This window comes from Symphalangus syndactylus, chromosome 6 (assembly GCF_028878055.3).
Source record: "Symphalangus syndactylus isolate Jambi chromosome 6, NHGRI_mSymSyn1-v2.1_pri, whole genome shotgun sequence".
Lineage (NCBI taxonomy): Eukaryota > Metazoa > Chordata > Mammalia > Primates > Hylobatidae > Symphalangus > Symphalangus syndactylus.
The window spans coordinates 19,815,863-19,843,196 of NC_072428.2; the positions used below are offsets into that span (position 1 = coordinate 19,815,863).

At 38.8% G+C, this 27,334-nt stretch overlaps 2 protein-coding genes across 6 annotated transcripts in view; one reads left to right on the forward strand and one right to left on the reverse strand.

The window, feature by feature from the left end:
- RAG1 (recombination activating 1) overlaps positions 1–11,516 on the reverse strand; it is an 83,604-nt gene extending 72,088 nt beyond the window's left edge. For 3 of the 4 annotated variants that reach the window (XR_010121276.1, XM_063640977.1, XM_063640976.1), the window contains exon 1: positions 1,439–1,552. The gene's annotated coding sequence lies outside the window, so the exon portion shown is untranslated. Of the gene's footprint in view, positions 1–1,438; positions 1,553–11,338 lie in introns of those variants that run through there. The other variant, XM_055281885.2, reaches the window with a different exon arrangement.
- Positions 1,591–24,046, forward strand: TRAF6 (TNF receptor associated factor 6). Of its 2 annotated transcripts, XM_055281889.2 has the most exons (7): positions 1,647–1,910; positions 10,461–10,778; positions 13,390–13,540; positions 14,768–14,926; positions 16,965–17,036; positions 19,392–19,469; positions 21,385–24,046. In XM_055281889.2, exons 2-7 carry the CDS (start codon positions 10,483–10,485, stop codon positions 22,195–22,197), a joined length of 1,569 nt encoding a protein of 522 aa, XP_055137864.1. In that variant the 5' UTR covers positions 1,647–1,910; positions 10,461–10,482; the 3' UTR covers positions 22,198–24,046. The 2 variants fall into 2 exon arrangements, with proteins under 2 accessions (XP_063497054.1, XP_055137864.1); XM_063640984.1 differs by lacking the exon at positions 14,768–14,926 and having other exon boundaries at positions 1,591–1,910.
- The last annotated feature ends 3,288 nt before the right edge of the window (positions 24,047–27,334 follow it).

Genomic DNA, 27,334 nt, shown 5'->3' on the forward strand with positions numbered 1-27,334 from the left:
GGGTCTCTCAAGATAGATTTTTATTATTTTATCCTGACAAAAGCCTGGTAAAGTAGACATTATCCCCTTTTTTATGGTTTTTGGTCATTGTAATTCATGGAAGTTATGTAATCTGCCCCAGAGCTCACATTAAGAAGTGGAGGGAACTCTGATTCTCTTGCTCTTCCTTTTCTCCAGCTCTCAATTTCATATAATGATCTTTTCTTCCATCCCATAAGAGGTTTAATTTTTAAGAGGAGCTTCTAGGGAGGGATACAAAAAGGCTGGCAATGTTTTATTTTTTAAAGCTGGGTGGTGAGTACACAGATGTTTATGTTCTTTTTATGTCTTAAGTATTTCAAAATACAATCTTTTTAAAAGGGGGTTGATAGAACCTGAGAACCAGTGATAAATTCTTCTTAAAAAGAGAAGCATTTTTAATGAATATTGGCAGCCAGAAAGTAGGACATACAGTACTCGTAACATTTATTGAGCCCATACTAGTGCTAGTTTTGAGTTTGTTTGTTTGTTTGTTTGTTCCTTGAGACAGGGTCTCACTCTGTCACCCAGGCTGGAATGCAGTGGTGCAATCATGGCTTACTGTAGCCTTGACTGCCAGAGCTCAAGCCATCCTCCCACCTCAGCCTCCAGAGTAGCTGAGACTACAGATGTGCACCACCACACCCAGGTAATTTTTAAATTTTGTGTAAAGATGGGGTCTCACTATGTTGCCCAGGCTGGTCTCAAATTCCTGGCCTCATGTGATCCTCCTGCCTTAGCCTCCCAAAGTACTGGGATTATAGGCATGAGCCTATCTGTGCCTGGCCAGATAGTTTTAAATAATTTCTTTACATATTTTATCTCATCCTTCCAACAACCCTGTGAGGTAGATACTATTATTATCCCCACGTTAATACGAGATGAGAAAACTGAAACAAGTACAGATTAAGTATTTTACCTAAGTCACACATCTATTAAGGGAAAAACTGGATTGTAACCAAGCATTCCGGCTTCAGGATACATACACATGACTACTATCCTGGAAAACCTCCCCTAAGAGGTGGACGATGAACCAAATACGCAGAGGTGGATGAAAATCTTTTGTGCTTCTCCAGCACAATGCGTGCTACATTCTCTAGACGTTTATGACCAGTTAAACAGGGAATTTAAAACAGTTTTCCCATAACAGAGAAAGACAAAGGGCTGGTGTTCTTGGCAGGAAATTCAAAGAAATATTTAATGCAAGGGCTGACTCCCTTGGACCGGATGAAGGGGAAGAGCAGGTAATAATAGAGGGTTCTATGGATCGCGGAAACTTCCTGGGCAAGGAGGGTGGAACTGGGGAGGCGTTTATGAATTCCTGAAGGTCAAGCGATCTAGCCCAGCTGGGGTTTTCTCCTGCTTGGATAGGGGTGCTATAAAAGCGCAGTTTGGGATTACTACTGTCGCCACTGCTCACCAAATTAAGTTATTCCGCGAGTGATCTTCTCGTCGCCATCCTCACTCCAACACACACCCATTGACACACTCGGGTTCGGCTGTGCGGTGCAACGGAATTCCCAGGTGGGACGCCAGAGCAGAAAGAGAGCCAGGCGGCGGGGCGGGGGCACAGTCCGCCTGGAGGATCACCGCCAGGGGGCACTCTCTCCGAACTCGGCCGCTCTGTCTCCTCCCCGGCGCGCTCCCTGCCCCTAGCTCCCCGCAGCCAGCAGAGAAGGCGGAAGCAGTGGCGTCGGCAGCTGGGGCTTGGCCTGCGGGCGGCCAGCGGAGATGGCGAAGGCGCCCTCTGGACCCAGAGTTTGACGTCCAAGCAGCCTCGTCTCGGCGCGCAGTGTCTGTGTCCGTCCTCTACTAGCGCCTTGGCTGAGCGGAGTCGTGGGGTTGTGGGGGAGCCCTGCCCGCCTGGTTCGGCCTCCCAGCGCACTAGAGCGGTGAGTCTCCTTCAGGCGCCTCCTCCTGGCGGCCGCGGCCTCGCTTCCCAGCCGTCAGGGACGCCGCCCCCGCCCCTTCGTTCTCGGCAGGTCGGGGACGCAGTCCCTGTCCCCTCGTTTCCCACCAGTCGGGGACGCCTCCCCTGTCCCTTCGCTTTTCACAGGTCAGGGACGCCGCCCCTACCCCCTTGCTTCCCACAGGTGGGGGACGCCGCCCCTGTCCTCTCGCTTCCCGCTGGTCGAGGACGCCGTTCCCTGCCCCTCGCTTCCCGCAGGTCGGGACGCCGCCTCTGTCCCCACGCTTCCCACAGGTCGGGGACACCGTTCCCTGTCCCCTGACCTCTGCTCCCCAGGCCTCCTCTTCCTCGCTCACTCCACCCCCTAAAAAACCCCGCGTCGCCTTCCTCAACCTCGCTCCCCTCAACTCCGCTTTTTCCCCTTCCCAGATAAGGAAATTGCCTCGTGCAGTTTTCCGCTCCTTGGAGCGAACACCTGCTTAAATTTTTAAAAAATCCTTTACGTTCCTGGCGACTCCGTCTGTCACTGTCATGGGAAAGCTATTTTTGGATTCCCTGTTGAACTCGACAGCAGCGAGTTTAAAAAAAAAAAAAAAGGCTCAGATGACATGAATGTTTCCTCCCCCGCCCCTACACTCGGTAGTTCGAGCGATTGCTCCAGACTCCGGGTTGATAAAGCTGTTCCTAGTATTTGGCTTAAGGGAAACTCCAGCTTAGTTAGGACTGTCTTGAATGTGAACAGAAAGCACCTAAAGTATTGGCAGCTTCGCTGTAGGGTATTTAATTGTTTCTTTCTCTGAGAGCAGATAACTATTACTGAACGTCTTGTTACACAGGTTCCATGTAGAAACGAGAAAAACTGGTAAAGAAATGCTGTGTTGGCCTTGTGAACTTGGCCGCTATCATTTCATTCATTCTCCTTTGATTACTGGGGAAGGGAGAGGGGCTTTTCAGATTTTGAGGTTGAGGGTATAGGTAGGAACAATGTGGCCTCTTTTGTGACTCTAAGAAGGAGTCCGGCATGTGGTGGGTACAGGATCACATCAGAGTTTCAGCCTGCATGCACCACAGTATTTCAGAATTGTAACATGAGCTCTTCGCTGTGATAAATTTGAGCATGTGATGCCGATATACTTTTGGCCACTTAGATTTGGAGAGAAGTTCAAATCCTTGCCTCCTGGAGCAGAGTAAATAGTGCCCAGGAAGGGGAATGCCCCGTGAATTTGGATTCAAAGTTAAGGCACAACAGTTGAATATTTTGCATCATCTCTTGGCCATTGGAGTACATTTGTAGGTCTTCACACTTTAGAAATTTAAGAAGCCGGTAAACAGTTTCTGTTTCTAAAGCTAGTAGCAAATTAAAGATAATTTCTCATATTTTCTTTACATGGTTTTACTTTAATAAGTTACATGTTTACTCATGTATGAATTTCAGTTGACTTAAAATTGACTCATTTAAGACATAACTTGTTGACTTCTTTTAACTTGGCACATACCTCCTTAGCATCTGCCTTGGAGGACAAACTTTTTGTAGATTATCCTACTTCCCTCTCCCCCAAGACATGTTACAGTATTCTCTTTTAATTATAATGTACACCCAGATACTAATTTGTGAATTTAAGTCATGATTTATGACAAGGCTGTTTTCAATACTACTCATTTTACAGCTGAAATAAGTTAGCAGTAGTTAACATTCCACAATCTTTAAGGTAGTGCTTATCATACTAGATTTCGCAACTGCAAAAGGGAATTACAATCAGGACACTCTTAACATACAAATTAAGGAACAATTTATACTTTGTTCCATCCCTTTATTAATTCCCGTAGAAAGCCACGTAAGTATACTAGTAGAATAGAGGCTGTAAGAAATTTTTATTTTAGGCCTGGCATAATGGCTCATGCCTGTAATCCCAGCACTTCGGGAGGCTGAGGCGGGAGGATAGCTTGAGACCAGCCTGGGCAACATGGCAAAACCCTGTCTCTACAAAAATATACAAAAATTAACCAGGCTTGGTGGCACACACCTGTAGTCCCAGCTACTTGGGAGACTGAGGTGGGAGGATCACTTGAGCCCAAGAGGTGGAGGCTGCAATGAGCCATGATTGCGCCACTGCACTCCAGCCTGGGCAATAGAGCAGGACCCTGACAAAAAAAAAAAAACGTGTGTATGTATACATAAATACACAAATACATAAAATACCTGTATATAGGTATTATATATGTGTATATATACATGTATACAGGTATTATATATGTGTATATATACATATATACAGGTATTATATGTGTATATATACACATATATACAGGTATTATATGTGTATATATACACATACATATAATACCTGTATATATGTGTATATATACACATATATATAATACCTGTATATATGTATATATACACATATAATACCTGTATACATGTGTATATATACACATATAATACCTGTATACATGTGTATATATACGCATATAATACCTGTATACATGTGTATATATACGCATATAATACCTGTATACATGTGTATATATATGCATATAATACCTGTATACATGTGTATATATACATGTGTATATATACCTGTATATATGTATAACGTATATGTATTATAATGTATAACGTATATGTATTATACATTATGTATAACGTATATGTATTATACATGTCTATATGTATAACGTATATGTATTATACATGTTTATATGTATAATGTGTATATATGTATTATACATGTCTATATGTATAATGTGTATATAGGTATTATACATGTCTATATGTATAATGTGTATATATGTATATATACATATATAAATGTATATATAAAATATATATATTTTACAAAAACATATTCTTACTTATATAAAATCAAAGTTCTATCTCCAGCCTGCTTCTGTAGCAGCTCCTATGACACAGTAGGAGGTTAAAAAGTAAAAAAAAAAAATCCTGATAGAGCACTATATTTTCTGCATGCATGCCAGATCATCTTTTATTTACTTCTGTAGCTGACACAAAGCACTTTTTGTTCTTCTCTTAGTGTTAGTTATCATTATAATTAAGTTAGAAAGGTGGTTTTTCCTTAAGTCATTGCAATCCTTAAAACTAAAGGGACAGACTGTTTTACCAAAGAAAGAGGAAAGAAAATGCTAAGTGGCAGTCAAGAATTGTTTTTAACTTAATTTTCCCTTTATGTCTAGTTACATGGAACTATATACTATGGACTTAAAGCATGACTATATGAAAAAGTTTATTTGGAAAATAGAAAGCTTCTGAATTGCTTCTTAAAGCATGGAAAGTAATGTGAAACTTGAAGGCAAATAGATTTTGAACATGCTCACTTTTATGTGTCACACTGCATTCCCACAGTGGAGTTCCTTTTAAGGAATTATAACTGATTAGACAGATTTTCTTAGGAACACATTAGCTATAAAAGGTCTCTTCAGACCTAAAGACCTTCAAGCCTTTTGAATTGGACTGGAAGCAGGCAGTGTGTAGACTATCCAATAAACTACATTTTAAACTGGACATTTGGGCAGAAAAGAAAAGATACACCTAGCTTCATAATTTCTGCCTTTGTCTTCTGGCCAGCACTTGGATATATGTCATACAACAAATAACAAATACTAATTTCTCAAAAGTGATTTTACTTAAAAAAAAAAATGGTTCAAGACTGAAATATACCTGATGTTGTCAAGAGTAGAGAAAATGGACTCTTGCACATATACTGTGCTTGTGTGAGTGGAAATTATGATGTCTTTGATACATATTGGATAACCAGCATTATCTATCAGAAAGCTTAAAAAGTTACATACCCTCTGATCCAACAATTCTACCTCTAGGAAATTTACCTAAGGAAATAATTGGACACAAAAATGTACAGATATACCTCATTTTATAGCACTGGTTTTTTGCACTTCACGGATACTGGTTTTTTTTTTTTTTAACATATTGAAGATTTATGTCAACTCTGTGTTGTGCAAGTCTTTCCACGCCATTTTTCCAACAGCATGTGCTCACTTTGTATTTGTCACATTTTTGTAATTCTTGCAATATTTAAAACTTTATTATGTCTGTTACAGTGATCTGTGATCAGCGATCTTTGATGTTACTATTGTAATTGTTGTTTTGGAGTACATGAACCACACCCATATGAGATGGTGAACTTAATAAATGTGAGAGCTCTGACTCCTCCACTGACCAGCTGCTACCCTTACTGTCCCTCTCCTCAGGCCTCCCTACTCCCCTGAGACACAGCAATATTGAAATTAGACCAATTAATAATCCTACAATGGCCTCTAAGTGTTCAAATAAACCAAAGAGCCACATGTCTGTTACTTTAAATCAAAAGCTAGAAATAATTATGCTTACTGAAGAAGGCACATCAGAAGCCAAAATGGGCCATTTAGCCAAGTTGTGAATACAAAGGAAAAGTTTTTGAAGGAAATGAAAAGTGGTACTCCAGTGAACTCACTAATAAGAAAGTGAAACAGCCTTATTGCTGATATGGAGAAAGTTGTAATGGTCTGGATGGAAGATCAAACTAGCCACAACATTTCCTTAAGCCAAAACCTAATCCAGAGCAAGGTCCTAATCCTCTTCAATTCTGTAAAGTTTGAGAGAGGTGAGGAAGCTGCAAAAGAAAAGTTGGAAGCTAACAGAGATTGGTTTATGAGGTTTAAGGAAAAAAACCCATCTCCATAACATAAAAGTGCAACATGAAACAGCAAGTGTTGATGTAAAACTACAGCAGATTATCCGGAAGATCTAGCTACGATCGTTGATGAAGGTGGCTACACCAAACAACAAATTTTCAGTGTATACAAAACAGCCTTTTATTGGAAAAAGATGCCACCTAGGATGTTCATAGCTACAGACAAGTCTGTTCCTGGCTTCAAAATTTTAAAGGACAGGCTGATGCAGCTGGTGAATGTGAGTTGACACCAGTGCTCATTTACACTTTTGAAAATCCTAGAGCCCTTAATAATTATACTAAATCTACTCTGCCTGTGCTTTATAAAGGTAACAACAAAGCCTGGATGACAGCATATCTGTTTACAGCGTAGTTTACTGAATATTTTAAGCCCACTGTCAAGAACTGTTCAGGAAAAAGAGATGCCTTTCAAAATATTACTGCTCATTAACAATGCACCTAATCACCCAAGAGCTGTGATGGAGATGTTCAAGAAGATTAATGTTGTTTTCATGCCTGCTAATATAACATTCATTTTGTAGCCCATGGATCAAGGAGTCATTTAGACTTCCAAGTCTTATTGTTTAAAACATGCATTTCATAAGGCTATAGCAGCCATAGAGAATGAGTCCCCTGATGGATCTGGGCAAAGTAAATTGAAAACTTTCTGGAAAGGATTCACCTTTCTAGATGCCGTTAAGAACATTTGTGACTCATGGGAGGAGGTCAAAATATCAGCCTTAACCGGAGTTTGAAAGAAGTTGAACTTGAAAGAAGCCCTCATGGTTGACTTTGAGGGGTTCAGGACTTCATTAGAAGTCACTGAAGATAGTAGAAATAGCAAGAGAACTAGAATTAGAAGTGGAGTCTGAAGATATGACTGAATTTCTGCAGTCTCATAAAAAACTTGAACAGATGAGGAGTTGCTTCTTATGGATGAGCAAACAAAGTGGTTTTATGAGATGGAATCAACTGGTGAAGATGCTGTGAACATTGTTGAAATAACAAAGGATTTAGAATATTCTACAAACTTAGTTGATAAAGCAGTGGCAGAATTTGAGAGGATTAATGCTATTTTTGAAAGAAGTTCTTGTGGGGTAAAATCAGACAGCATCACATGCTACAGAGAAATACTTCATGGTAGCAAACTTCATTGTTGTATTAAGAAATTTTCACAGCCCCCCCCAACCATCAGCAGCCACCAACCTGATCAGTCAACAGCCATCAACATTGAGGCAGGACCCTCTACCAGCACAAAATATTACAGCTCGCTGAAGGCTCAGATGATCACTAGCATTTTTTAGCAATAAGGTGTTTTTCAATTAAGGTATATACATTGTCTTTTTAGACATAATGCTATTGCACACTTAATAGACTATATAGTGTAAACATAACTTTGGGAAACAAAAAATTGTATTACTTTATTATGGTATTTGGATTATTGCGGTGGTTTGGAACTGAATCCAAAATGTCTGAGTATGCCTGTATATGGGAATAAAATAACAGGATATATACCCTACTGTAATAATAATAAAAATAACAAAGGATATATACCCTACTGTAGCATAACAGCATTATTTGTCCTCAGATTTGGAAGGTATAAAGGGGGCCCTATACCATATTTTATGACCCAGCTGTAGTGACTAGTTCTGCTATTTTCTGCTGTCTTGGCATCGTTTGCTTCCTTTCAATATGTATGAACCTTCCCTAGGAGTCCACATCAAATATAGCAAGGCTATGGGGGCTATTTTTAACTTCGGGAATACCGTATCAAAACTAAATAAGCCACAGCTGGGCTCGGGGGTTCATGCCTTAATCTCAACACTTTGGGAGGCCAGGGCAGGTGGATCGTTTGAGGTGAGGAGTTCCAGACCAGCCTGGCCAACATGGCAAAACCCCATCTCTACTAAACACAAAAATTAGTTGGGCATGGTGGCGGGTGCCTGTAATCCCAGCTATTGGGGAGGCTGAGGCGGGAGAATTGCTTGAACTCAGGAGGCAGGGGTTGCAGTGAGTCGAGATTGTGCCATTGCACTCCAGCCTGAGCGACAGAGTGAGACTGTCTCAAAAAAAAAAAAAAAAAAAAAAGTAAACCACATGCCAAATTTCTTTGCAGATTCTTTGGAATTCTGTCAATGTAGTGTAGTAGTGCTGGACAGACCATGTTTAATAGTAGCTGTGGCCAGCACTTTAGTGTAGTAAAATAAAGACAAATAAATTTTAAATGCAGCTTCATGGACAAATTGGTCAAAACATGGATAAAATAGTGTAGTACAAAGTGCAAAGCTCCAAGGTCAGGTAGACTTGGGTTCTGATCCCAACTCTGTTACTTATTAGTTGGGTAGTCTTAGGTAAGTTACTTAACCTTTTAAGCTCCATAGTTACCACTTTGAAAAGTGGTGACAACAAAACTTAAATAAAACACTACATAAAGTTGTTGTAATAACTCATTCTTACTGCCTGGCACTGTTCTAAGTGCTTTGCACATATTAACACATTTAATCCTCTCAGTAACTCAGGTGGATTTTATTGTTAGAACCATTTTACAGATGAGAAAATTGAAGCACAGAAAGGTTATATAATTTGCCCAGCTCATAAATGGAAAAAAAGAGTTAAATTCATATCATTCAATTCCAGCACCTGAGCTCATCACCACTTGTTAGCACTGCCTTTCCAGCCAGAATAGTGCCTCATTGTAGGCGGTCATCAAGTGCTACTCAGAATCTTTGAAAAGAATAAAAAGGTATTTGTAGTGGTAAAAGGATTGAGTACTACTGTCTTAATCCTCGACTTGGTGAAGTGGCAGCCAGGAATTTTATATAAAAGTGAGACAAGCAGGAGAATATGACTGGAGGCCTACATTCTGTTTCTTGAATGACATCTGGCACATACCAGAAATTTTTTTCAAAAGTAATTATTTAAAATATAGATGTGGTTACATGGGCTGTGAATTGCTTTTAAATATTAGCTTCTCTCTTGTAAATACTATAATGGTTTAGAATTTGAGGGTATCTCCTCTGCTCATGAAACCAATAGTTTTCCATAGGCAGACAAAACATCACTTGTTTTTCCAGTCATTAATAATGAAACATAGTCACTTGACCTGACTGAAGGCAGAAGGACATAAAAATACACTTATTCAATTCTATTTTTAATACCTAATAGAAATCTGCACACTGAGCATTTGGAAGTCCTTACAGAATTTTAGGCCTAGAAGAAGAAACCAAGATCTAAATGGTTAAGTAACTTGCACTAAATCACACATCTAATAGTGGCACATGATCACCTGATTCCTTGTGTACTGCTTTTCCTGGCACTGAGCTGCTAGCCATACTATTCCCTTCAGCTCAGGATACTTGAAGGAACTTCAACAACATGGATAAGTTCTTTAGCGATGCTTAGTGAACACTTACTGTATGAAAAATCTTGTGCTAAGTACTGAGGAAATGGAAATTAAAATATTTAGCTCGATCACAGGAAACAAACATGTAAACAGATAATTGTGATATAGAAGAGTATTACAACTGAGGTGCTTGTCCTTTTTTAACTTTATATGCTGTCATTCTACTAGATCATGGACTTCTGAAGGGACCCAGCTTTCTTTGTGTGCACCAAGTGATTTGCACAAATAATAATATATATATTTATTGAAGGAGAGAATCAGGTAACTTACAATAATCATGAAAAAGCTCAAAACACTTTTAAAAGTTTTCTGTAAATAACATTAATACAGCTGATGTACATGAATTAAAAAGTGACTTGTATAGATAAGCTATGATATATATGTGTGGGGTGTGAGTGTGTGTGTTACTTATAAAGGCATTTTTTTCTTGCTATTGCTACAGAGCAAGTGATAATCAAGTTACTATGAGTCTGCTAAACTGTGAAAACAGCTGTGGATCCAGCCAGTCTGAAAGTGACTGCTGTGTGGCCATGGCCAGCTCCTGTAGTGCTGCAACAAAAGATGATAGTGTGGGTGGAACTGCCAGCACGGGGAACCTCTCCAGCTCGTTTATGGAGGAGATCCAGGGATATGATGTAGAGTTTGACCCACCCCTGGAAAGCAAGTATGAATGCCCCATCTGCTTGATGGCATTACGAGAAGCAGTGCAAACGCCATGCGGCCATAGGTTCTGCAAAGCCTGCATCATAAAATCAATAAGGTACGTGAGCATAAGAAACAGTGGTGTCCTATAACAGAACCAGATGCAGAGAACATTGTTACATAGAACATGGAACATCCCAAAAGTAGTCTTACACATAAAAAGCTACTTAGGAAAAAAGAACAATGGACAGAAAATTGAGAAAGTTAGATTCTTATCCCAGTTTCCACCGTTGTGTGAAAAGTGACTTCAATCTCCTCCTCTCTTGACCCTTGGATAAATAAGTAAATAATTTGCTACTTTTACTTAAAGCAATTCTAATGCAGACTGGGGAGTGACTCTATGCTTTAAAGAAAATAGTATTTTTTAAATGTACCTTAAATTATGATGCTACTAGATAAGGATAATCTCAACCACAGAAAGAATACTGACCCTATAAGTGATCAGTTATTGTGATTTTAGGCATGTTAAATCTTGTCTATTACCTAAAGTGTATGGTCAACTGTAAAATTACCAGTATTTTTAAAGAAAGTATTAACTGAAGGCTCTACCTTTATAATATATCCAAAATCCAGTCCCTTCTCACTTCCTCCCTCTGCTACCACCCTGTTGTGACTCACCACCAGCTCTCTAACAGGCCTCCTGCTTTCTATTCTTGTCTTCTTCCAGGCTGTTCTCAATACAGCAGCCGGAGTGAACCTAGTAAAATAAGTAAGATGATGTCATCTCTGCTCAGACCATTGTAGCAGGGTATCTGGGAGTAAAAGCTAAAATCCTTCTAAGACCCTGTATGAGAGGCCCATGATTCATTTCCTGACCTCTTCTCTGCTGCACTCTTTGTCCTTCTACCCGTTCATTCCCTCTTTGCTATCCCTTGAACATGTCAGGCATGCTCCTGCCTTGGTGAGTGGCTTTAGCTCTTCTGTTTGCAACACTCTTGCCACAGCTAGCCCCTTAACTCTTCTACTTTGGCTCAAATCTCACCTTCTCATAGGTCTCCTCACCACCCTATTTATACCACAGTGTGGTTCCACCCTTCTTGCCGAACACTCCCAATCTCTCCACCTGGCCCTACTTTTCTTTTTTCCCTTAGCACTTTCTGCCTTCTAAAGCACCAAATAATTTATGTGTTTATTGTCTGCCCCACTGGATGATAAGCTCCTTGAGAGCAAAGTATTAGATCTGTTTTATTGATTTTTCCCAAGTTCTGGAAATAGTGCCTGACCCATAGTAGATGATCAGTAAATCATGGTAGCTTTAACTGAATGAAAGTTACCATTCCTTTAACTGAATGAAAGTTACCATGCAATTTCCATGGAAATAGATACATTTTACTATAATTCAAAAGTACATGGGAATTTTTTAGGTGACTAAGGAGTCCTATACAGGACAAAAAATTGGATGAAGGGGGGCAGATTTTATGTTCTTCAATAAATAGCCACCTAGTTATATTAGTGAATTCATTATAAGTCTGTCCTGGCAATTTGTTAGTCTCCAGAGTTTTTATCTGCCAACTTTTACGTTAACTTTTCTATAAAACTTGAATTTAAGAGTAACTACATCCATACTCGGGACTTGGCTTAATTTAAACCACAAAAGATAGTGTCTTGTTTCAATTTTGGGGAAAGATGTATTACACAGTGCTGACTTAACAAGATCTATTTTGGGTAGATTTTCTCAACCTCGACATTATTTTATTTTATTTTATTTTTGAGATGGAGTCTTGCTCTGTCTCCCAGGCTGAAGTGCAGTGGCGCGATCTTGGCTCACTGCCATGCCCAGGAAGGTAGCTAATCTTCAGCAGCTTTTTAATAGCAAGATGTTCATGAAAGTAGTGGGACAGTGGTCTGAAAAGGAAATACAACCCACAAGAAGAAGTCTGAGGCTTTTTTTTTTCTGTCTCCCTGTAAGCTTTTTAAAAATGAACACTTAGCTCCAGTGTTCTTAAAGGAACTGCTCTGAAATTTCTCATTGAGTATGTTCATTCAAGGAATCAAAGTGCATCTCAATACAATCCCATTTTCTTTTTCTGAGGATAGTTTTTTCCATCATAAGAAAGAATAAACCACTGAGAAGCAGGACATAGAGTTCCTTTAACTTTCTGTAACATTGGACCCTAGACATACAAATAAAGGAAACTTTTGTTGCCTGTTAGCTGGAGTGTTATAGTGACTATTTCAGAGTAAACTTTAAAATGTGACCTCATGGAGGTACTGCTAACTGCTTAAATTTTTACTTATGACTGAGCAATTGCATTATAGACATGTTATTAGTACTGTGAGAAGCATATTCCGTCTTTCTAGTGTATTGTATAGGCGTGACAACAGAGGCCAGACTGCCAAAATTCCCATTCTTTCACTTCATTTTACACCAATCAAAATATCTTATTCAGCGAATTTTCCTCAAAAAGCTGGAATCTATCCCACCATATAAAAATCCCTTAGCTTTTGATAGGTTATCAGTATGCTGCTAGTTGTACTCATTTCATAAAAGAACAGTTTGTAAGCTGTCCATAAAAGGACAGTTTGTTTTGGTGACCTGCAATATACTGTGTTAAATTGTTTTTCCTTATGAAACAGTAAATGGAGAATTTATATATGGTGAATTAAAGTTGTTTGGATTTTCTAATGCGACTATTTAAATCTAATTGTGTGTATTTTGTTTCTGTTAGGGATGCAGGTCACAAATGTCCAGTTGACAATGAAATACTGCTGGAAAATCAACTATTTCCAGACAATTTTGCAAAACGTGAGATTCTTTCTCTGATGGTGAAGTGTCCAAATGAAGGTTGTTTGCACAAGATGGAACTGAGACATCTTGAGGTATTAAAGTTCTTTTCTAGCTCTTAGCACATGTATAAAAGGAAGTTCCTACAGAATAGGGACTTTTCTGTGTCCATTTGTGTATTGCCAGTACCTAGCATATGATGATTGCTTAATAAATTCTTGCTGAATTAATGCCAGCCCTTTAATTATTGAATATAAATGTAAGTAGAACCCAGAAATATACTGTTTTATCTACTCTGGCTTTGCCCAGCAGTAATTTTTAAAAAAAATCAGTATTGTTTCATAAGCTTTTGGTGAGCTTTATCTGCAGTAAACCTGAGGAGCATTTTAAATACAGGTGTCGGCCAGGCACAGTGGCTCACGCCTATAATCCCAGCACTTTGGGAGGCTGAGGCGGGCAGATCATGAGGTCAGGAGTTCGAGACCAGCCTGACCAATATGGTGAAACCCCGTCTGTTACTAAAATTACAAAAATTAGCCAGGCATGGTGGCGCGCACCTGTAATCCCAGCTACTCAGGAGGCCAAAGCAGGAGAATCACTTGAAACCAGGAGGTAGAGGTTGCAGTGAGCCAAGATCACGCCACTGCACTCCAACCTGGGCCACAGAGCGAGACTCCGCCTCAAAAAAAAAAAAAAAAATTACAAGTGTCACATTTTAATTTTACAATTTCATTTTTGTCATTTTGAAATAAGCAGTAATTCCCAGGTAATCACCTCAGTATCCTCATTATACTTTTTTCTCTCTGTTTTTCTAAATTGTGCATTTTATTATGAACTAAATGGAATACTCCTATAGTTTGAGATTAACGGAAACAATCAGATTATAAAATAATTTGCTTTTATACTAAATAGATCAATTATTAGCTTGGTGATTTTTACCAGAAATTAAATATTAGTGTTATATTTGAAATTAAATGTTTAAGACAGATATGCTACTTGCTCCTTTTACTTATTAGCTCTTAAAAGAGAGTGGCCTTTTTGACACAGTAATAAATTGATAAATAGGAAATCTGACTTCTTTCCAACACTCTTTGCTAATTGGATGCATGGACTTGAGAATTCACATTCTTTGTATAAATTTGCAATCCACGACCATTTTAAAAAATTCACTAAAGATGTTCATATTGTGAATGGTTCTGTGGTGTGCACTAGACAAAGTAGGTTCAGTAGCCTGCTGAAAGAGAACAGTTATGATTAGGAGAGATTATATGTAGAAGACTTCAGAGTTGGCTAATACTAATCCATTATTTTTTTAATTATAGGATCATCAAGCACATTGTGAGTTTGCTCTTATGGATTGTCCCCAATGCCACCGTCCCTTCCAAAAATTCCATATTAATATTCACATTCTGAAGGATTGTCCAAGGAGACAGGTTTCTTGTGACAACTGTGCTGCATCAATGGCATTTGAAGATAAAGAGGCATGTACTAACTTGGATTTGTTAAATTCACTACCTCTTAAAACATCGTTCTTAAATGTGTACTCGAGGGGGTTAGCAGTAGATAAGGATGTGACTCCAACTCTGAGTCTACATTATCAATTTTGGGAAAAATGATTTCTAAGAAAAAGAAGGTTCAATAAGCCATCTTAGTATATAAGTGTAGAATTTGTATTTGCATGTCTTTCTTAAAAAAAAAATTTATACTAGTTATCACTATTGTAGATATGCAAGTACCAGAACTTCTAGGAAAGGCATATGCCGATTAGCTTTCCTGTGTGATAGTTTAATAACCAATTTTGGATTGGAGACAAACAAGTAGATTAAGATAAGATGTACACAAAATTATTTTGAAAAAGAGAATAGGTTGTTATAACTATTACGAAGAATAAAACTCACAAAGTATGTTTCCTTGATGATACTTCATCGTGCTGTGTATATAATGTATTTACTTCTCACTTTGTATGTTAAATTTAAAAGTTTATCCTTCTTTTTTTTTTTTTTTTTGGAGATGGAGTTTCACTCTTGTTGCCCAGGCTGGAGTGCAATGGCGTGATCTCAGCTCACCACAGCCTCAGCCTCCTGGGTTCAAACGATTCTTCTGCCTCAGCCTCCTGAGTAGCTGGGATTACAGGCATGTGCCACCTTGCCCGGCTAATATTTTTGTATTTTTAGTAGAGACGAGGTTTCTCCATGTTGGTCAGGCTGGTCTCGAACTCCCGACCCCAGGTGATCCGCCCGCCTCGGCCTCCCAAAGTGCTGGGATTACAGGCACGAGCCACCATGCCAGGCCAAAAGTTTATCTTTTAAAAAGAAATTTGGAGTGCCTAACAGCATCATGATTATAGGACAGTTTTTATATTCAGAAACTGAGATAGACTTGTATTAATAGTGCCAATAGAAAAAACTAACACTGAAATCTAAGCCCTTGATCCCTATCCTGTGTATACTTTCATAAAATAACCTACTATAATTTATGTTCTTTCATTCTATTACTTAGATACTTCCTTAAACTACAGTGTTTATAAATTCACGTTGGCAGTTTTTCCCCACTTTGAGATCAAGCATATTATATCCATTACATTGATAAAATATTCAAAAAAAGTCAGCTAACTTGGTATAAATGTAGAGAAGTCTCAGTCATAGAGTAAAATGACAACTGTGTTTTTTTTTTTTTTTTTTTGAGACGGAGTTTCACTCCTGTTGCCCAGGCTGGAATGCAATGGTACAATCTCGGCTCACCACAACCTCTGCCTCCTGGGTTCAAGCGATTCTCCTGCCTCAGCCTCCCAAGTAGCTGGGATTACAGGCGTGCACCACCACGCCCAGCTAATTTTGTATTTTTAGTAGAGACGGGGTTTCTCCCTGTTAGGCTGGTCTCGAACTCCTGACCTCAGGTGATCTGCCCTCTTTGGCCTCCCAAAATGCTGGGATTACAGATGTGAGCCACCTCGCCTGGCCCGAAAACTCCTTTCTAAACTTTAGTAAATTAGATTGACTTAACCTGGAAGGCTAATTATTTCTCAGCACATCAACTAAAGTCATTATATTCTAGAAAATAAGGCTCACCCTTCTGGGGCATATGAGAACCTGAGCACCAAACCCTCATGTCCTAATAAAAGATTTGTTCTTTAACTCTACTGACAAGAAATTTTAATTAAATCATCATGCTGCTGCAGAAAATTTTTGGAAGAAGATTACCTTTGGAGAATTATAGCCTCGGCAGATGATGTCCAAAGTAGATACAGGTGTACCGCCTCAGGATAAAAGGAAGGGATTTGAAAAATTATTTTTTATATACTACCCTGCTCTTTTAAAGAGCTGGAAGGTCGAATGAATCTCATTATTACACTGGGAAAGAGAAAGAAAATAGCCTTTATATATTACTTTCACTGACTTGCTTTGTACAAATTGATGTCCTTATTTGTTTATAGTGAAAAATTGCTTTTTATCAAAATTAGTTGTTTTCACTTTTTCAGATATTCTCATGCTTTAATTATATTTCTCTAATAAAATTCAGATCCATGACCAGAACTGTCCTTTGGCAAATGTCATCTGTGACTACTGCAATACTATACTCATCAGAGAACAGGTATTATTCATTTTCATAAATTATTATTTCATAAACAGCTTAAAGAAGTGAATTAGGTTTTTTAATTGAAAATTTAAATCAATAAGGCAAAGAAATACAGATTGAAGAAGTATTAGAGCTGTGTGAAAATTTTTTATATAAATTAATATAAGTAATAAATACTTTCAGTGAGAACAAAACATCAAGCCCTTTTTAAGAACTTAAAATTCCTAGGTCATTAATGTAATACCTGTGCTTTTGTATATTCATAAAAGTTCCCAACAAAACCAATTTTAAGATAAAAATAATCAAAAGTAAGGGTCCCCATTTAAAGAAAGAAAAAACTAAGATATATATATATTTACACACTGTGAAATGAGGATCTCAAGTGTCCAGAGATTGGCTGAAAGAATAAGAGGGAACAATGAAATAAAGGAAAGCAGTTCTGTTCAGTAGGAGAATATTATTTGTAGCTGTAATCCCTGAGGCATACAGGGAAGTTTTCAGATTTTCAGGACCTGTAGCCCTTCTGTTCAGTTGTCCTGTAGGCCACTGACCGGGCATCATTAGAAGTGGTAATTATAATAGAAAATTATATGGTGGGTTTTTTTTGTTTTTTGAGATAGAGTCTCAGGCTCACTCTGTTGCCCAAGCTGGAGTGCACTGACACAATCATGGCTCACTGCAGCCTCAAATTCCTGGCTCAGGCGATCCTCCTACCTCACTCCCCCAAAGAGCTGGGACTACAGGCGTGCACCACCATGCCTGGCTAATTTTTTATTTTTTTAGATTTTTTGTAGAAATGGGGTCTTGATATATTGCCTAGACTGGTCTTGAGCTCCTGAGCTCAAGCAGTCTACCCACTTTGGCCTCCCACAGTGCTGGAATTATAGGTGTGAGCCACCAAGCCCAGCCCAAAGATTGTTTTGACTATTAGTAGAGAAAGGAAAATTCCATCTGATTGCTATCTTCTGACATTTGGGAGTTACCCACAAAATATGAATATTAACCATTAAATATTTATATACCCATGAAATCTGTAAACCCAGAGATCATTATTGATATACCTTACTGAGAAGCAGCAAGCAAAACCTGTCACTGGACAAGTTTGTTAACCTTAAAATGTTTTCATTAGTTTGTTAACAGACTCTTAATTTTTCCACCAAAGCCTTAATTCGAAGGTGTTAAACTTCTTTTGCTTATGAAGTCCTAACTCGTTTTCCTTTTTGCTCTCTTTTAGTATTTAAAGGAAACCATGCAACAAATTAAAACCCAGCAAAAGAAAATACAGGAAAAAACCCTAGGCTAAGAGGCAGAAAACCTGGGTTTTAGTCCTAGGTTTAAACTGTATTAACTGTGGTTTTAACTGTGGCCTCTCATCTTTAACAAGTTGACATTCTAAATAGATCTGGGATCAGCAAACTGGCCTGCCAGCTAGATCTGTCTCACTACCTGTTTTTGTAAATAAAGTTTTATTGAAAGACAGTCATGCCCATGTGCATATGTCTTGTGTATGACTACTTTTGTATGACAATGGTAGAGTTTAATACTTGGGACAGAGGCAGTACAGCCCGTATTTACTATCTGATCCTTTACAAAAAATTTTATTGGCCCCTGTTCTACACTGTTCCCTCTGGAGAAATGAAGGGTTGAATTATAATAAATGGTCTCAGGTACTTCCTGTTTGAAATATCTACAACTATAGCTACATTAAATTTCTAAAGGGAATTTGGCACCTCTTTGAAAAAATATGATTGGGTATAATGGATCTTACCTTAGAGAATGTGTCTTAGAGTCCCAAAATCCAGGGCTGAGACTTTCTTTAGAGCTTTTATTAATGTGTTTAAAGTACCTTCTAACATCTCAGTCTCCCCATTGTAGCTGAAATATGCCCAGCTTAACAAAAGTTAAGAAGAGTTTTGAAAGGTGGTCAAAGATGATTTTTGAAAGGTGGTCATGAGGCAAGTATGGGTGTAGTCAGTGGCTTCAGTGCATGCAGTTGACTGGTTCCTATTAAATGGCCTAGACCATAGTGGGAGTCTTAATCCAGTTTGCATTTGTAGCTATTGTCAGGTGTTTTTTTCTGTAAAGTGCCACTAGAGGGTGCCAGTTCCCAGCAAGAGGAACAAATTCATTTTCCTGAAATGAATTTTGAATAATTGGAGGGGATATTATGAGATGTTGATATTTCCTTTCTCTATAACTTTTGGAAGTAGATGTTCTTTTAATTTTTGTGGGTAATGGTTTATGCTGCACCTATTCAACTGCCAGTGTGGTACCAAAGCAGCCATTGACAATACAGTTTAAATGTGATCGCATCAAACTAGAAAATGATATGCAAGGAAGAGATTTTTCAGCCTTTGTTTTGGATTTCAGATGCCTAATCATTATGATCTAGACTGCCCTACAGCCCCAATTCCATGCACATTCAGTACTTTTGGTTGCCATGAAAAGGTAAGGTTTTTTTTTCTTTTAATTCTTGAATATAAGTAAAAAAAATACTCAGTTACATCATGTAGTGGAGAATAACAACAAGAATGTAGATGTAGTTGTAAAGCAGTGTAATAAGTTATATAATAGAGTTATTCGTGGATGCTGTGAGCAGAAGCAAAGGCATACTTAGCAATGCCTAAAGCATTCAGACAGACTTGACAAAACATGATGCTTTGGGCTGAATCTTGACAGGTGAAATAGTGTTCCAAGAAGACAAGGGAGAGAAGACCAGTGAGAAAGAGTGAGCATGGTGATTTGAGGAACTAACTACAAGTAGTTTGTGTTGTGCTAGTTCAACCCAATAGCAATGTAGATGATTTGAGGTGGAGGTGGAGGTGGGGGTACTAGTACCTGAGCTGTTGGAATACCTAAGTGAAGACAGCTTGAATTATGGTGATGACCGTGAAGATAGACCTAGGAGCCAGTACATATTTAGGAGAGAAGATCTGTTGCCTGTGTGACTAAATAAATGTGATGAGTGAAGGAGAGGGAGGCATCTAGAATGACTCCTGGTTTCTGGCCTTTGTCACTGGGTAGATGGGAGGGCCATTCAGCAAAAAAGAGTGAACACAGGAAGAACTGATTAGAGATAGAGTTTAAAAAAAAAAATCTGTTTTAATGAATTGAGTTACAGATAATGACTTCACCCAGCTAGGGAACAGGTGGGATGACTGACATGCATTATGTGCTGTCTTAAGCCCCAAAGAGAAATTAGGACTCAGGGTATTGCTTTGGGGAAGTGACTTGTGATAATGGAAGGTGTGATTGAGATCATATAGAGTATGTACAGGAAAGAGAAGTACACCAAGGAAAAGAGCCATGAACAAACAGTATAAGAAACAGATGAACCAGGCAAAGAGACAGTATTATTATGGTCTCCAAAATTAGTTTCAAGATTCATAATCAGTAGTGTCAAATGTCTGAGGTGGATCATTGTTTATGATATGTCTTTCTTTTTGGAGAGTGCAGTTACACTTTTGCTTTTCCATAATACTTTTTTTCCTGACTTATATATAACAAACATACATTTAATAATTTAAAAAATAAAACGAGCAAAATGGTATGGTTATATTTTGTGGAAAAATTCTGTATTGTTGTGCTTAGAGAAAAAGACTTGAAAGAAATAAAATGTTAATGGAAGTTAGGTGAGATATTAGGTAACATACTTTCTTTTTGGTCATCTATATTTTCCAGGTTTTTTTAAAGACTATATGACCTTTTATAATAAAAATTGTTGTATTATGAATGTTTTTCATATAATAGGGTGTTCTTAATGACCTTAGAATAGCATGGTGCCAGGAAAAATTCCAATTTGCAATAGACTTATATACTGGGAATTGCAGACAATATAGGTAGACTATATTCTTTAAAAAAAAAAGAAAATAGTATTAACTAGAGAGAGACAAAAGATCTTCGGAGAGGTTTGTCCTTCTTTGATGGGAAAGATTTTAATAATTGTATTCTAAAGGAAAGTGTTAGAGGAAGAGATGTTTGAAGATGAAAAACCACTGAGTAAAATCTCTGGGGTGTTGCAACAGGTCAGGTGACATTTAGAGCACAGGTGGAATGTTAATCTCGGAGAGGACAGGCATCTCCGAAAAGAAGGATGTGTGTAAAGACTGACCTTTTTTCTAGGTGGGAGGGAGATTTAAATGAGTGAAAGCTGGGAAAGTAGTCATCAGATAGTCTGTTTCTCAGTGAACTAAGAGGCAGAGTCGCCTCATTGGATCAAGAATCTGTTGAAGGCAAAGGAAAATTGTAGAGAATTGAAGGAAGTGGTGTGACTACTTGAAAACTTCTTATTTGACCTGGCCAGGTCCTCTTCCTACTCCTCACGGTATCTATTCCCAAGCTAAGGCTTGTGCTCGATTTTTAGATGCAGAGGAATCACTTGGCACGCCACCTACAAGAGAACACCCAGTCACACATGAGAATGTTGGCCCAGGCTGTTCATAGTTTGAGCCTTATACCCGACTCTGGGTATATCTCAGAGGTCCGGAATTTCCAGGAAACTATTCACCAGTTAGAGGGTCGCCTTGTAAGACAAGACCATCAAATCCGGGAGCTGACTGCTAAAATGGAAACTCAGAGTATGTATGTAAGTGAGCTCAAACGAACCATTCGAACCCTTGAGGACAAAGTTGCTGAAATCGAAGCACAGCAGTGCAATGGAATTTATATTTGGAAGATTGGCAACTTTGGAATGCATTTGAAATGTCAAGAAGAGGAGAAACCTGTTGTGATTCATAGCCCTGGATTCTACACTGGCAAACCCGGGTACAAACTGTGCATGCGCTTGCACCTTCAGTTACCGACTGCTCAGCGCTGTGCAAACTATATATCCCTTTTTGTCCACACAATGCAAGGAGAATATGACAGCCACCTCCCTTGGCCCTTCCAGGGTACAATACGCCTTACAATTCTTGATCAGTCTGAAGCACCTGTAAGGCAAAACCACGAAGAGATAATGGATGCCAAACCAGAGCTGCTTGCTTTCCAGCGACCCACAATCCCACGGAACCCAAAAGGTTTTGGCTATGTAACTTTTATGCATCTGGAAGCCCTAAGACAAAGAACTTTCATTAAGGATGACACATTATTAGTGCGCTGTGAGGTCTCCACCCGCTTTGACATGGGTAGCCTTCGGAGGGAGGGTTTTCAGCCACGAAGTACTGATGCAGGGGTATAGCTTGCCCTCACTTGTTCAAAAACAACTACCTGGAGAAAACAGTGCCTTTCCTTGCCCTGTTCTCAATAACATGCAAACAAACAAGCCGCAGGAAATATGTAATATCTACTAGTGAGTGTTGTTAGAGAGGTCACTATTTCTTCCTGTTACAAATGATCTGAGGCAGTTTTTTCCTGGTAATCCACACGTTCCATGCTTTTTCAGAAATGTTAGGCCTGGAGTGCCTGTGGCATGTTGCAGCAGCTATTTTGCCAATTACCTCTTTGTTGTACTTTCTTGGGCTTTTGCTGTGGTGTATTTTATTGTCAGAAAGCCCAGACTCGAGTACTAAACTTTTAATAATAATGGACTTTCCTTAAAACTTCAGTCTATTTTTATAGTATTATATGTAATATATTAAAAGTGAAAATCACTACCGCCTTGTGCTAGTGCCCTCGAGAAGAGTTATTGCTCTAGAAAGTTGAGTTCTCATTTTTTTAACCTGTTATAGATTTCAGAGGATTTGAACCATAATCCTTGGAAAACTTAAGTTCTCATTCACCCCAGTTTTTCCTCCAGGTTGTTACTAAGGATATTCAGGGATGAGTTTAAACCCTAAATATAACCTTACTTATTTAGTGTAAACATGTCTGTTGAATAATACTTGTTTAAGTGTTCCTTCTGCCTTGCTTACATATTTCCTTGAGGTTACAAAGTAGCATCTTCCCCAGAGTTTATAATGCTGAGAACCATGTGGATATCAACTGCTATGTAACCCTTTTTGTCTATTCAGTGCAGAGTGAATTTCACAGCTCTGCATATGTCTTCATTTGTTTAATGCTTACAAGACAGGAGATGCACACATACAATCAGCAACAAAATTTAAAGTAACCCAAGTAGTCAGCGTATGTGGCATCTCATTGGTGGTGACAGAAGCTATGTGAGCCAGAAGCTTTCAGCTCTTTTGAATACCCTCTGGTTTAGTTCGATTAAAAAGAACAAAATTGATTTCCTAAAATTAGAATTTTTTAAAACTTGGGAGATGATTGGAGATACCTAGGATCCTAGTCACCAAACTAAGATTAGAAGTCATAGTGGTTGTATCACAACTTAGCTTGAGTACGTTGCTGTAGCCTAACAACTGCAGGTTCTGAGAAGGATCCTGTGGAATCCTGGAAGTAGCCAGATTTTCCTAATAGGGAGAGATTATTTTTTTGTGTGCCATCATGTATTTGTTAAAGGCCTGTATATAGATATAAAATATCGTGGAATCTAGTTCTCAGGGAGACCTGCAACTAGTATAAGCTTATAAAGGATCTAAAGATCCATCCACCATTTAAAGTTGTCTGGTAATGAGAGATGACATTGTATCCCCCAGAGAGGCCAAATCAGAGTCCCCAGCCAGGGTTCGAGATCAGCCTTAATTTCAAGAGAAAGCCAAGGACCTCATCTGCAGGGGGAGTGTGGTTTTCAGCCCCAGCGAGTGTCACTTTGAACTTTCCCTTTGCTTTTTTCTCTCTTCTCCCTCCCCACCCACCCTTAGGCTCCTGATCTGGTGAGTTTGTTATGGAGTGAAAATAAAAGTCAAGCAGAGACCTTGTTTCCCATGCCACCATTAGTACCACAAGCTCATGGCTAGTTACCACATTATTTCCTGGCAGTTTGTGTCCCTCAGCTCTGCCTTCCAACTAGCGCCTGAGAATCACTGCATACCACCCTCTAGGTAGGGAAACCTACACTGCTGCTGTTCCTGTGATTGTTTTACAATGAATAAATAATTGTCAACTTCCGTTTAAAAACTAAACAGTATTATTTTTGTATTTGCATAGAAAAAGCCTGAAGGAAATATACTAAACTTTTTGTTGGCTTATTTTCCTTTGCGCTTATATTTTTTACATTTTCTACAATAAGTGTGTACTTTTATCAGAGAAAAAAAATGTTGCCACAAAACATTCAATCTCCACGCCCCCAGCTCAAAAAAGGAAATGATATTTAAAAGCTTCCTGGTCAGATTTCTATTAAAAGCATTGGCTGTGCATTAGGTACAAAGAGGAGTCATTTCCTGCCTTGGTGATACTATTTTTTTCTACTAACTCAAGAGTCTTTAAAAAAAAAAAAAAAAAAAAAAAAAAAAAAAGTTGTTTTGCCTAATTTCAGCTTTTAGCAAGCTTCCCATCTGTAAAATGAGTTGGACTAGATTTTTCTACAGTCCCCTCCAGCCATAACATTCTGTCTCAAATTAAGTTCCAACCAGCAGAACATTGACAATACTTAACGAAAGTATTTTGCCAGTAGAAAATGTCTTTAACTTACTCTTTGCTGACACTGATACTTTCCTCTAATTTAGTGTCTGTCAGCTGGGTCACATCTTAAGTAAAATGAGCAATTTTAACCCCCAACTTTTGGCATTTTGTCATAAACCAGCCACTTACTTTATGCTGGTCATTCATCATGACTACAAAGTAGAATAGTCAAGCTGTCATTCCAAATAGAAAACTTCTGACTTCAATCAGAATTAAGCCTTAACCTGGAAAGTTGGTTTCTTCCTTACATTTTCCCAATCTCCTACTCTATTCTTAAACATGCTAGTTTCACTCAGTTGGGTACACAACCCTTTGGGCTTTATGTTGTATGTTACTAACCACCTTTTAACATATTTATCTTTTGGCATCATTCTGGGACATTACTAAATTAAGAAATTGTTTCTTCTTTTTCCGGAGATGTCCAACCAAAGGTTTTTGTTTTGTTTTGTTTTTTGTTTTGAGACAGTCTCGCCCTGATGCTCACGCTGGAGTGCAGTGGTGCAACCTCGGCTCACTGCAACCTCCACCTCCCGGGCTCAAGCGATTCTCCTGCCTCAGCCTCCCAAGTAGCTGGGATTACAGGCGCCCGCCACCAGGCCCAACTAATTTTTTTGTATTTTGAGTAGAGACGGGGTTTCACCATATTGGCCAGGCTGGTCTGGAACTCCTGACCTCAGATGATCCGCCTGCCTCAGCCTCCCAAAGTGCTGGGATTACAGGCACGAGCCACCACGTCCAGCGTCCAACCCAATGTTGGATGAAACTTGCTGCATGTCATACATTTTGCTATTGGCAAACAAGTCTGAATGTTGATTTGAAGTTTGGTAGTTTATTACCATCTATTAGCAGCAAAGACTGTTTATTGGTGTACTACAATATGATTTAACTTTTATTTTGGGGACAAATAGTAGAAAAAAGTGAAAGAATGAAGGCAGGTGTTTTTTATCCTAATGATGGAATAATACAGAGATATTGGACGATCTCTAGCAATTTTTGTGACCCATATAAAATTTTACAGGTCACAGTATAATTCTCCATTACTGTTTTTATACCAGTAAGTCTTAGATAAACTAAGAGCATGCTTATGAATTATGTGTACAGTTAGAATGCATTATTTTTACAGAGGAACAACTGCTTGTATGTACTAACTTGTATGTACTAACAATTGCTTGTATGTTCTCTTCTTGGCTTGCCTCAAGTTCTACTCATTATTTTATATAAAATACCATTAGGCTGGGCACGGTGGCTTACACCTGTAATCCCAGCACTTTGGGAGGTGGAGGCTGGCGGATTGCTTGAAGCCAGGAGTTCGAGACCAGCCTGGCCAAAACGGTGAAATCCCATCTCTATAAAAATACAAAAATTAGCCAGGTGTCATGATGCATGCCTGTAATCCCAGCTTCTTGGGAGGCTGAGGCACGGGAATCGCTTGAACCCGGGAAACAGAGGTTGCAGTGAGCCGAGATCACGCCACTGCACCCCAGCCTGGGTGACAGAGTGTGACACTGTCTCACAAAACAAAAACATCAGATTCTGTTTGTGATGCCTAGTTGCTTACAACCTAAGCAGTGCAATGCCTTAAGGAAATGAAAAGGAGCCCTAAGTAGTCATTTATATTTTTATTTTGAAGTGTGCTTTTTCTAAACTCCCAGATTGACATGATGGACTGTAAGTTTCTCCGTTTCTATCCTTGTGCTTGTAGAGTGTACTTGGCACTTACAAATTCCCAGTATCCAGAAAGATGATCTGATGAAATCAAATTGGATGGATCTTGGCAGACTGTGACACTCAGTTACAGCCTTCACTTTCAGTCAAAAACGGACACTTGCAAGGAGATGCCTGGTTGTTTCACTAAATGTCACTTGTGTCTGTAATATTTTAAAGCTTTTTCCCCCACAGGAAATTCGGGTTATAAAATCCCAAAAAATAACTCTAGGTGGGAAAAACATTTTAGGAAATGAGAGATGTGGTGCTGCTTTTCCTCTCTCAGAGTGCTTTCTCAGCAGGACACTAGCCCTGCCTTTAAGATGGGGAAGCTGGGGCATGTGCCTCTGCTCTTAATGTCTGCAGCTCTGAAGGTAGGTGCTGTCCCACTCGGACAATCGCCCAAGCAGTAGTGACCATAGTTCTCTTCTATGTAAGTCCACAGGAGAAGGTAAAGTCTGTGTGGAATGGGGATGTGTTCTGGTTGCTGCTGAATCCCCTCTTCTTACCACAGTGCCTGGCACATTGCACACACTCAAATACATTATAATGAACATTTATTGAAAGCAGCAGTTGAAGCTGACCAATTTCTGGTGCCTTAATTGTCATGTAAATTTTAGATGGTAAGGCGCAGATGTTACTTTTTTTCTTCAGCACTTTATGAAATTTCTCAAACATGCAGAAATGTTGAAAGACTTGTATAGTGAACATCTACCACCTAGAATCTGCAGTAATATTATGTTACATTTGCTTTATCACTTGATAGATGTTACTTTTAATGAGACTTCAAGTTTGGTTTCTCTAAACAAAATATTCTAAAATAATAACTGAACAACTTTAATCAATTTGTCTTAAGTTCTTTGGGGGAACTTGGGACACTTGCTTCGTAACTGGAATTGTAGCCCTCACTTTAAGCTAATTTTAAACTTTGTAAATTTGTTATGCTTAATTTCAGTCTTATTTATTTTGCCTTAAGGGGTATTTTTTATAATGGATTTATTTGAAGTTCCTTGATAAATTGTGCAGAATATTCTCGTGTTATTTTTGCACTTGATAAATTATCTAATTTCTGTGGTGAGAATGTAATTTGGGGCCTATTTTGTTTATACAAGCTTCCAGAATTATGTTCTCAGAGGGATGAAAAGGTATAA

Coding starts and splice junctions, on each gene's coding strand:
- TRAF6 (XM_055281889.2), top strand. CDS start 10,483: ATGAGTCTGCTAAACTGTGAAAACAGCTGTGGATCCAGCCAGTCTGAA. Junction 10,779..13,389: donor TGCATCATAAAATCAATAAG/GTACGTGAGCAT, acceptor TGTTTCTGTTAG/GGATGCAGGTCACAAATGTC. Junction 14,927..16,964: donor TGGCATTTGAAGATAAAGAG/GCATGTACTAAC, acceptor AATAAAATTCAG/ATCCATGACCAGAACTGTCC.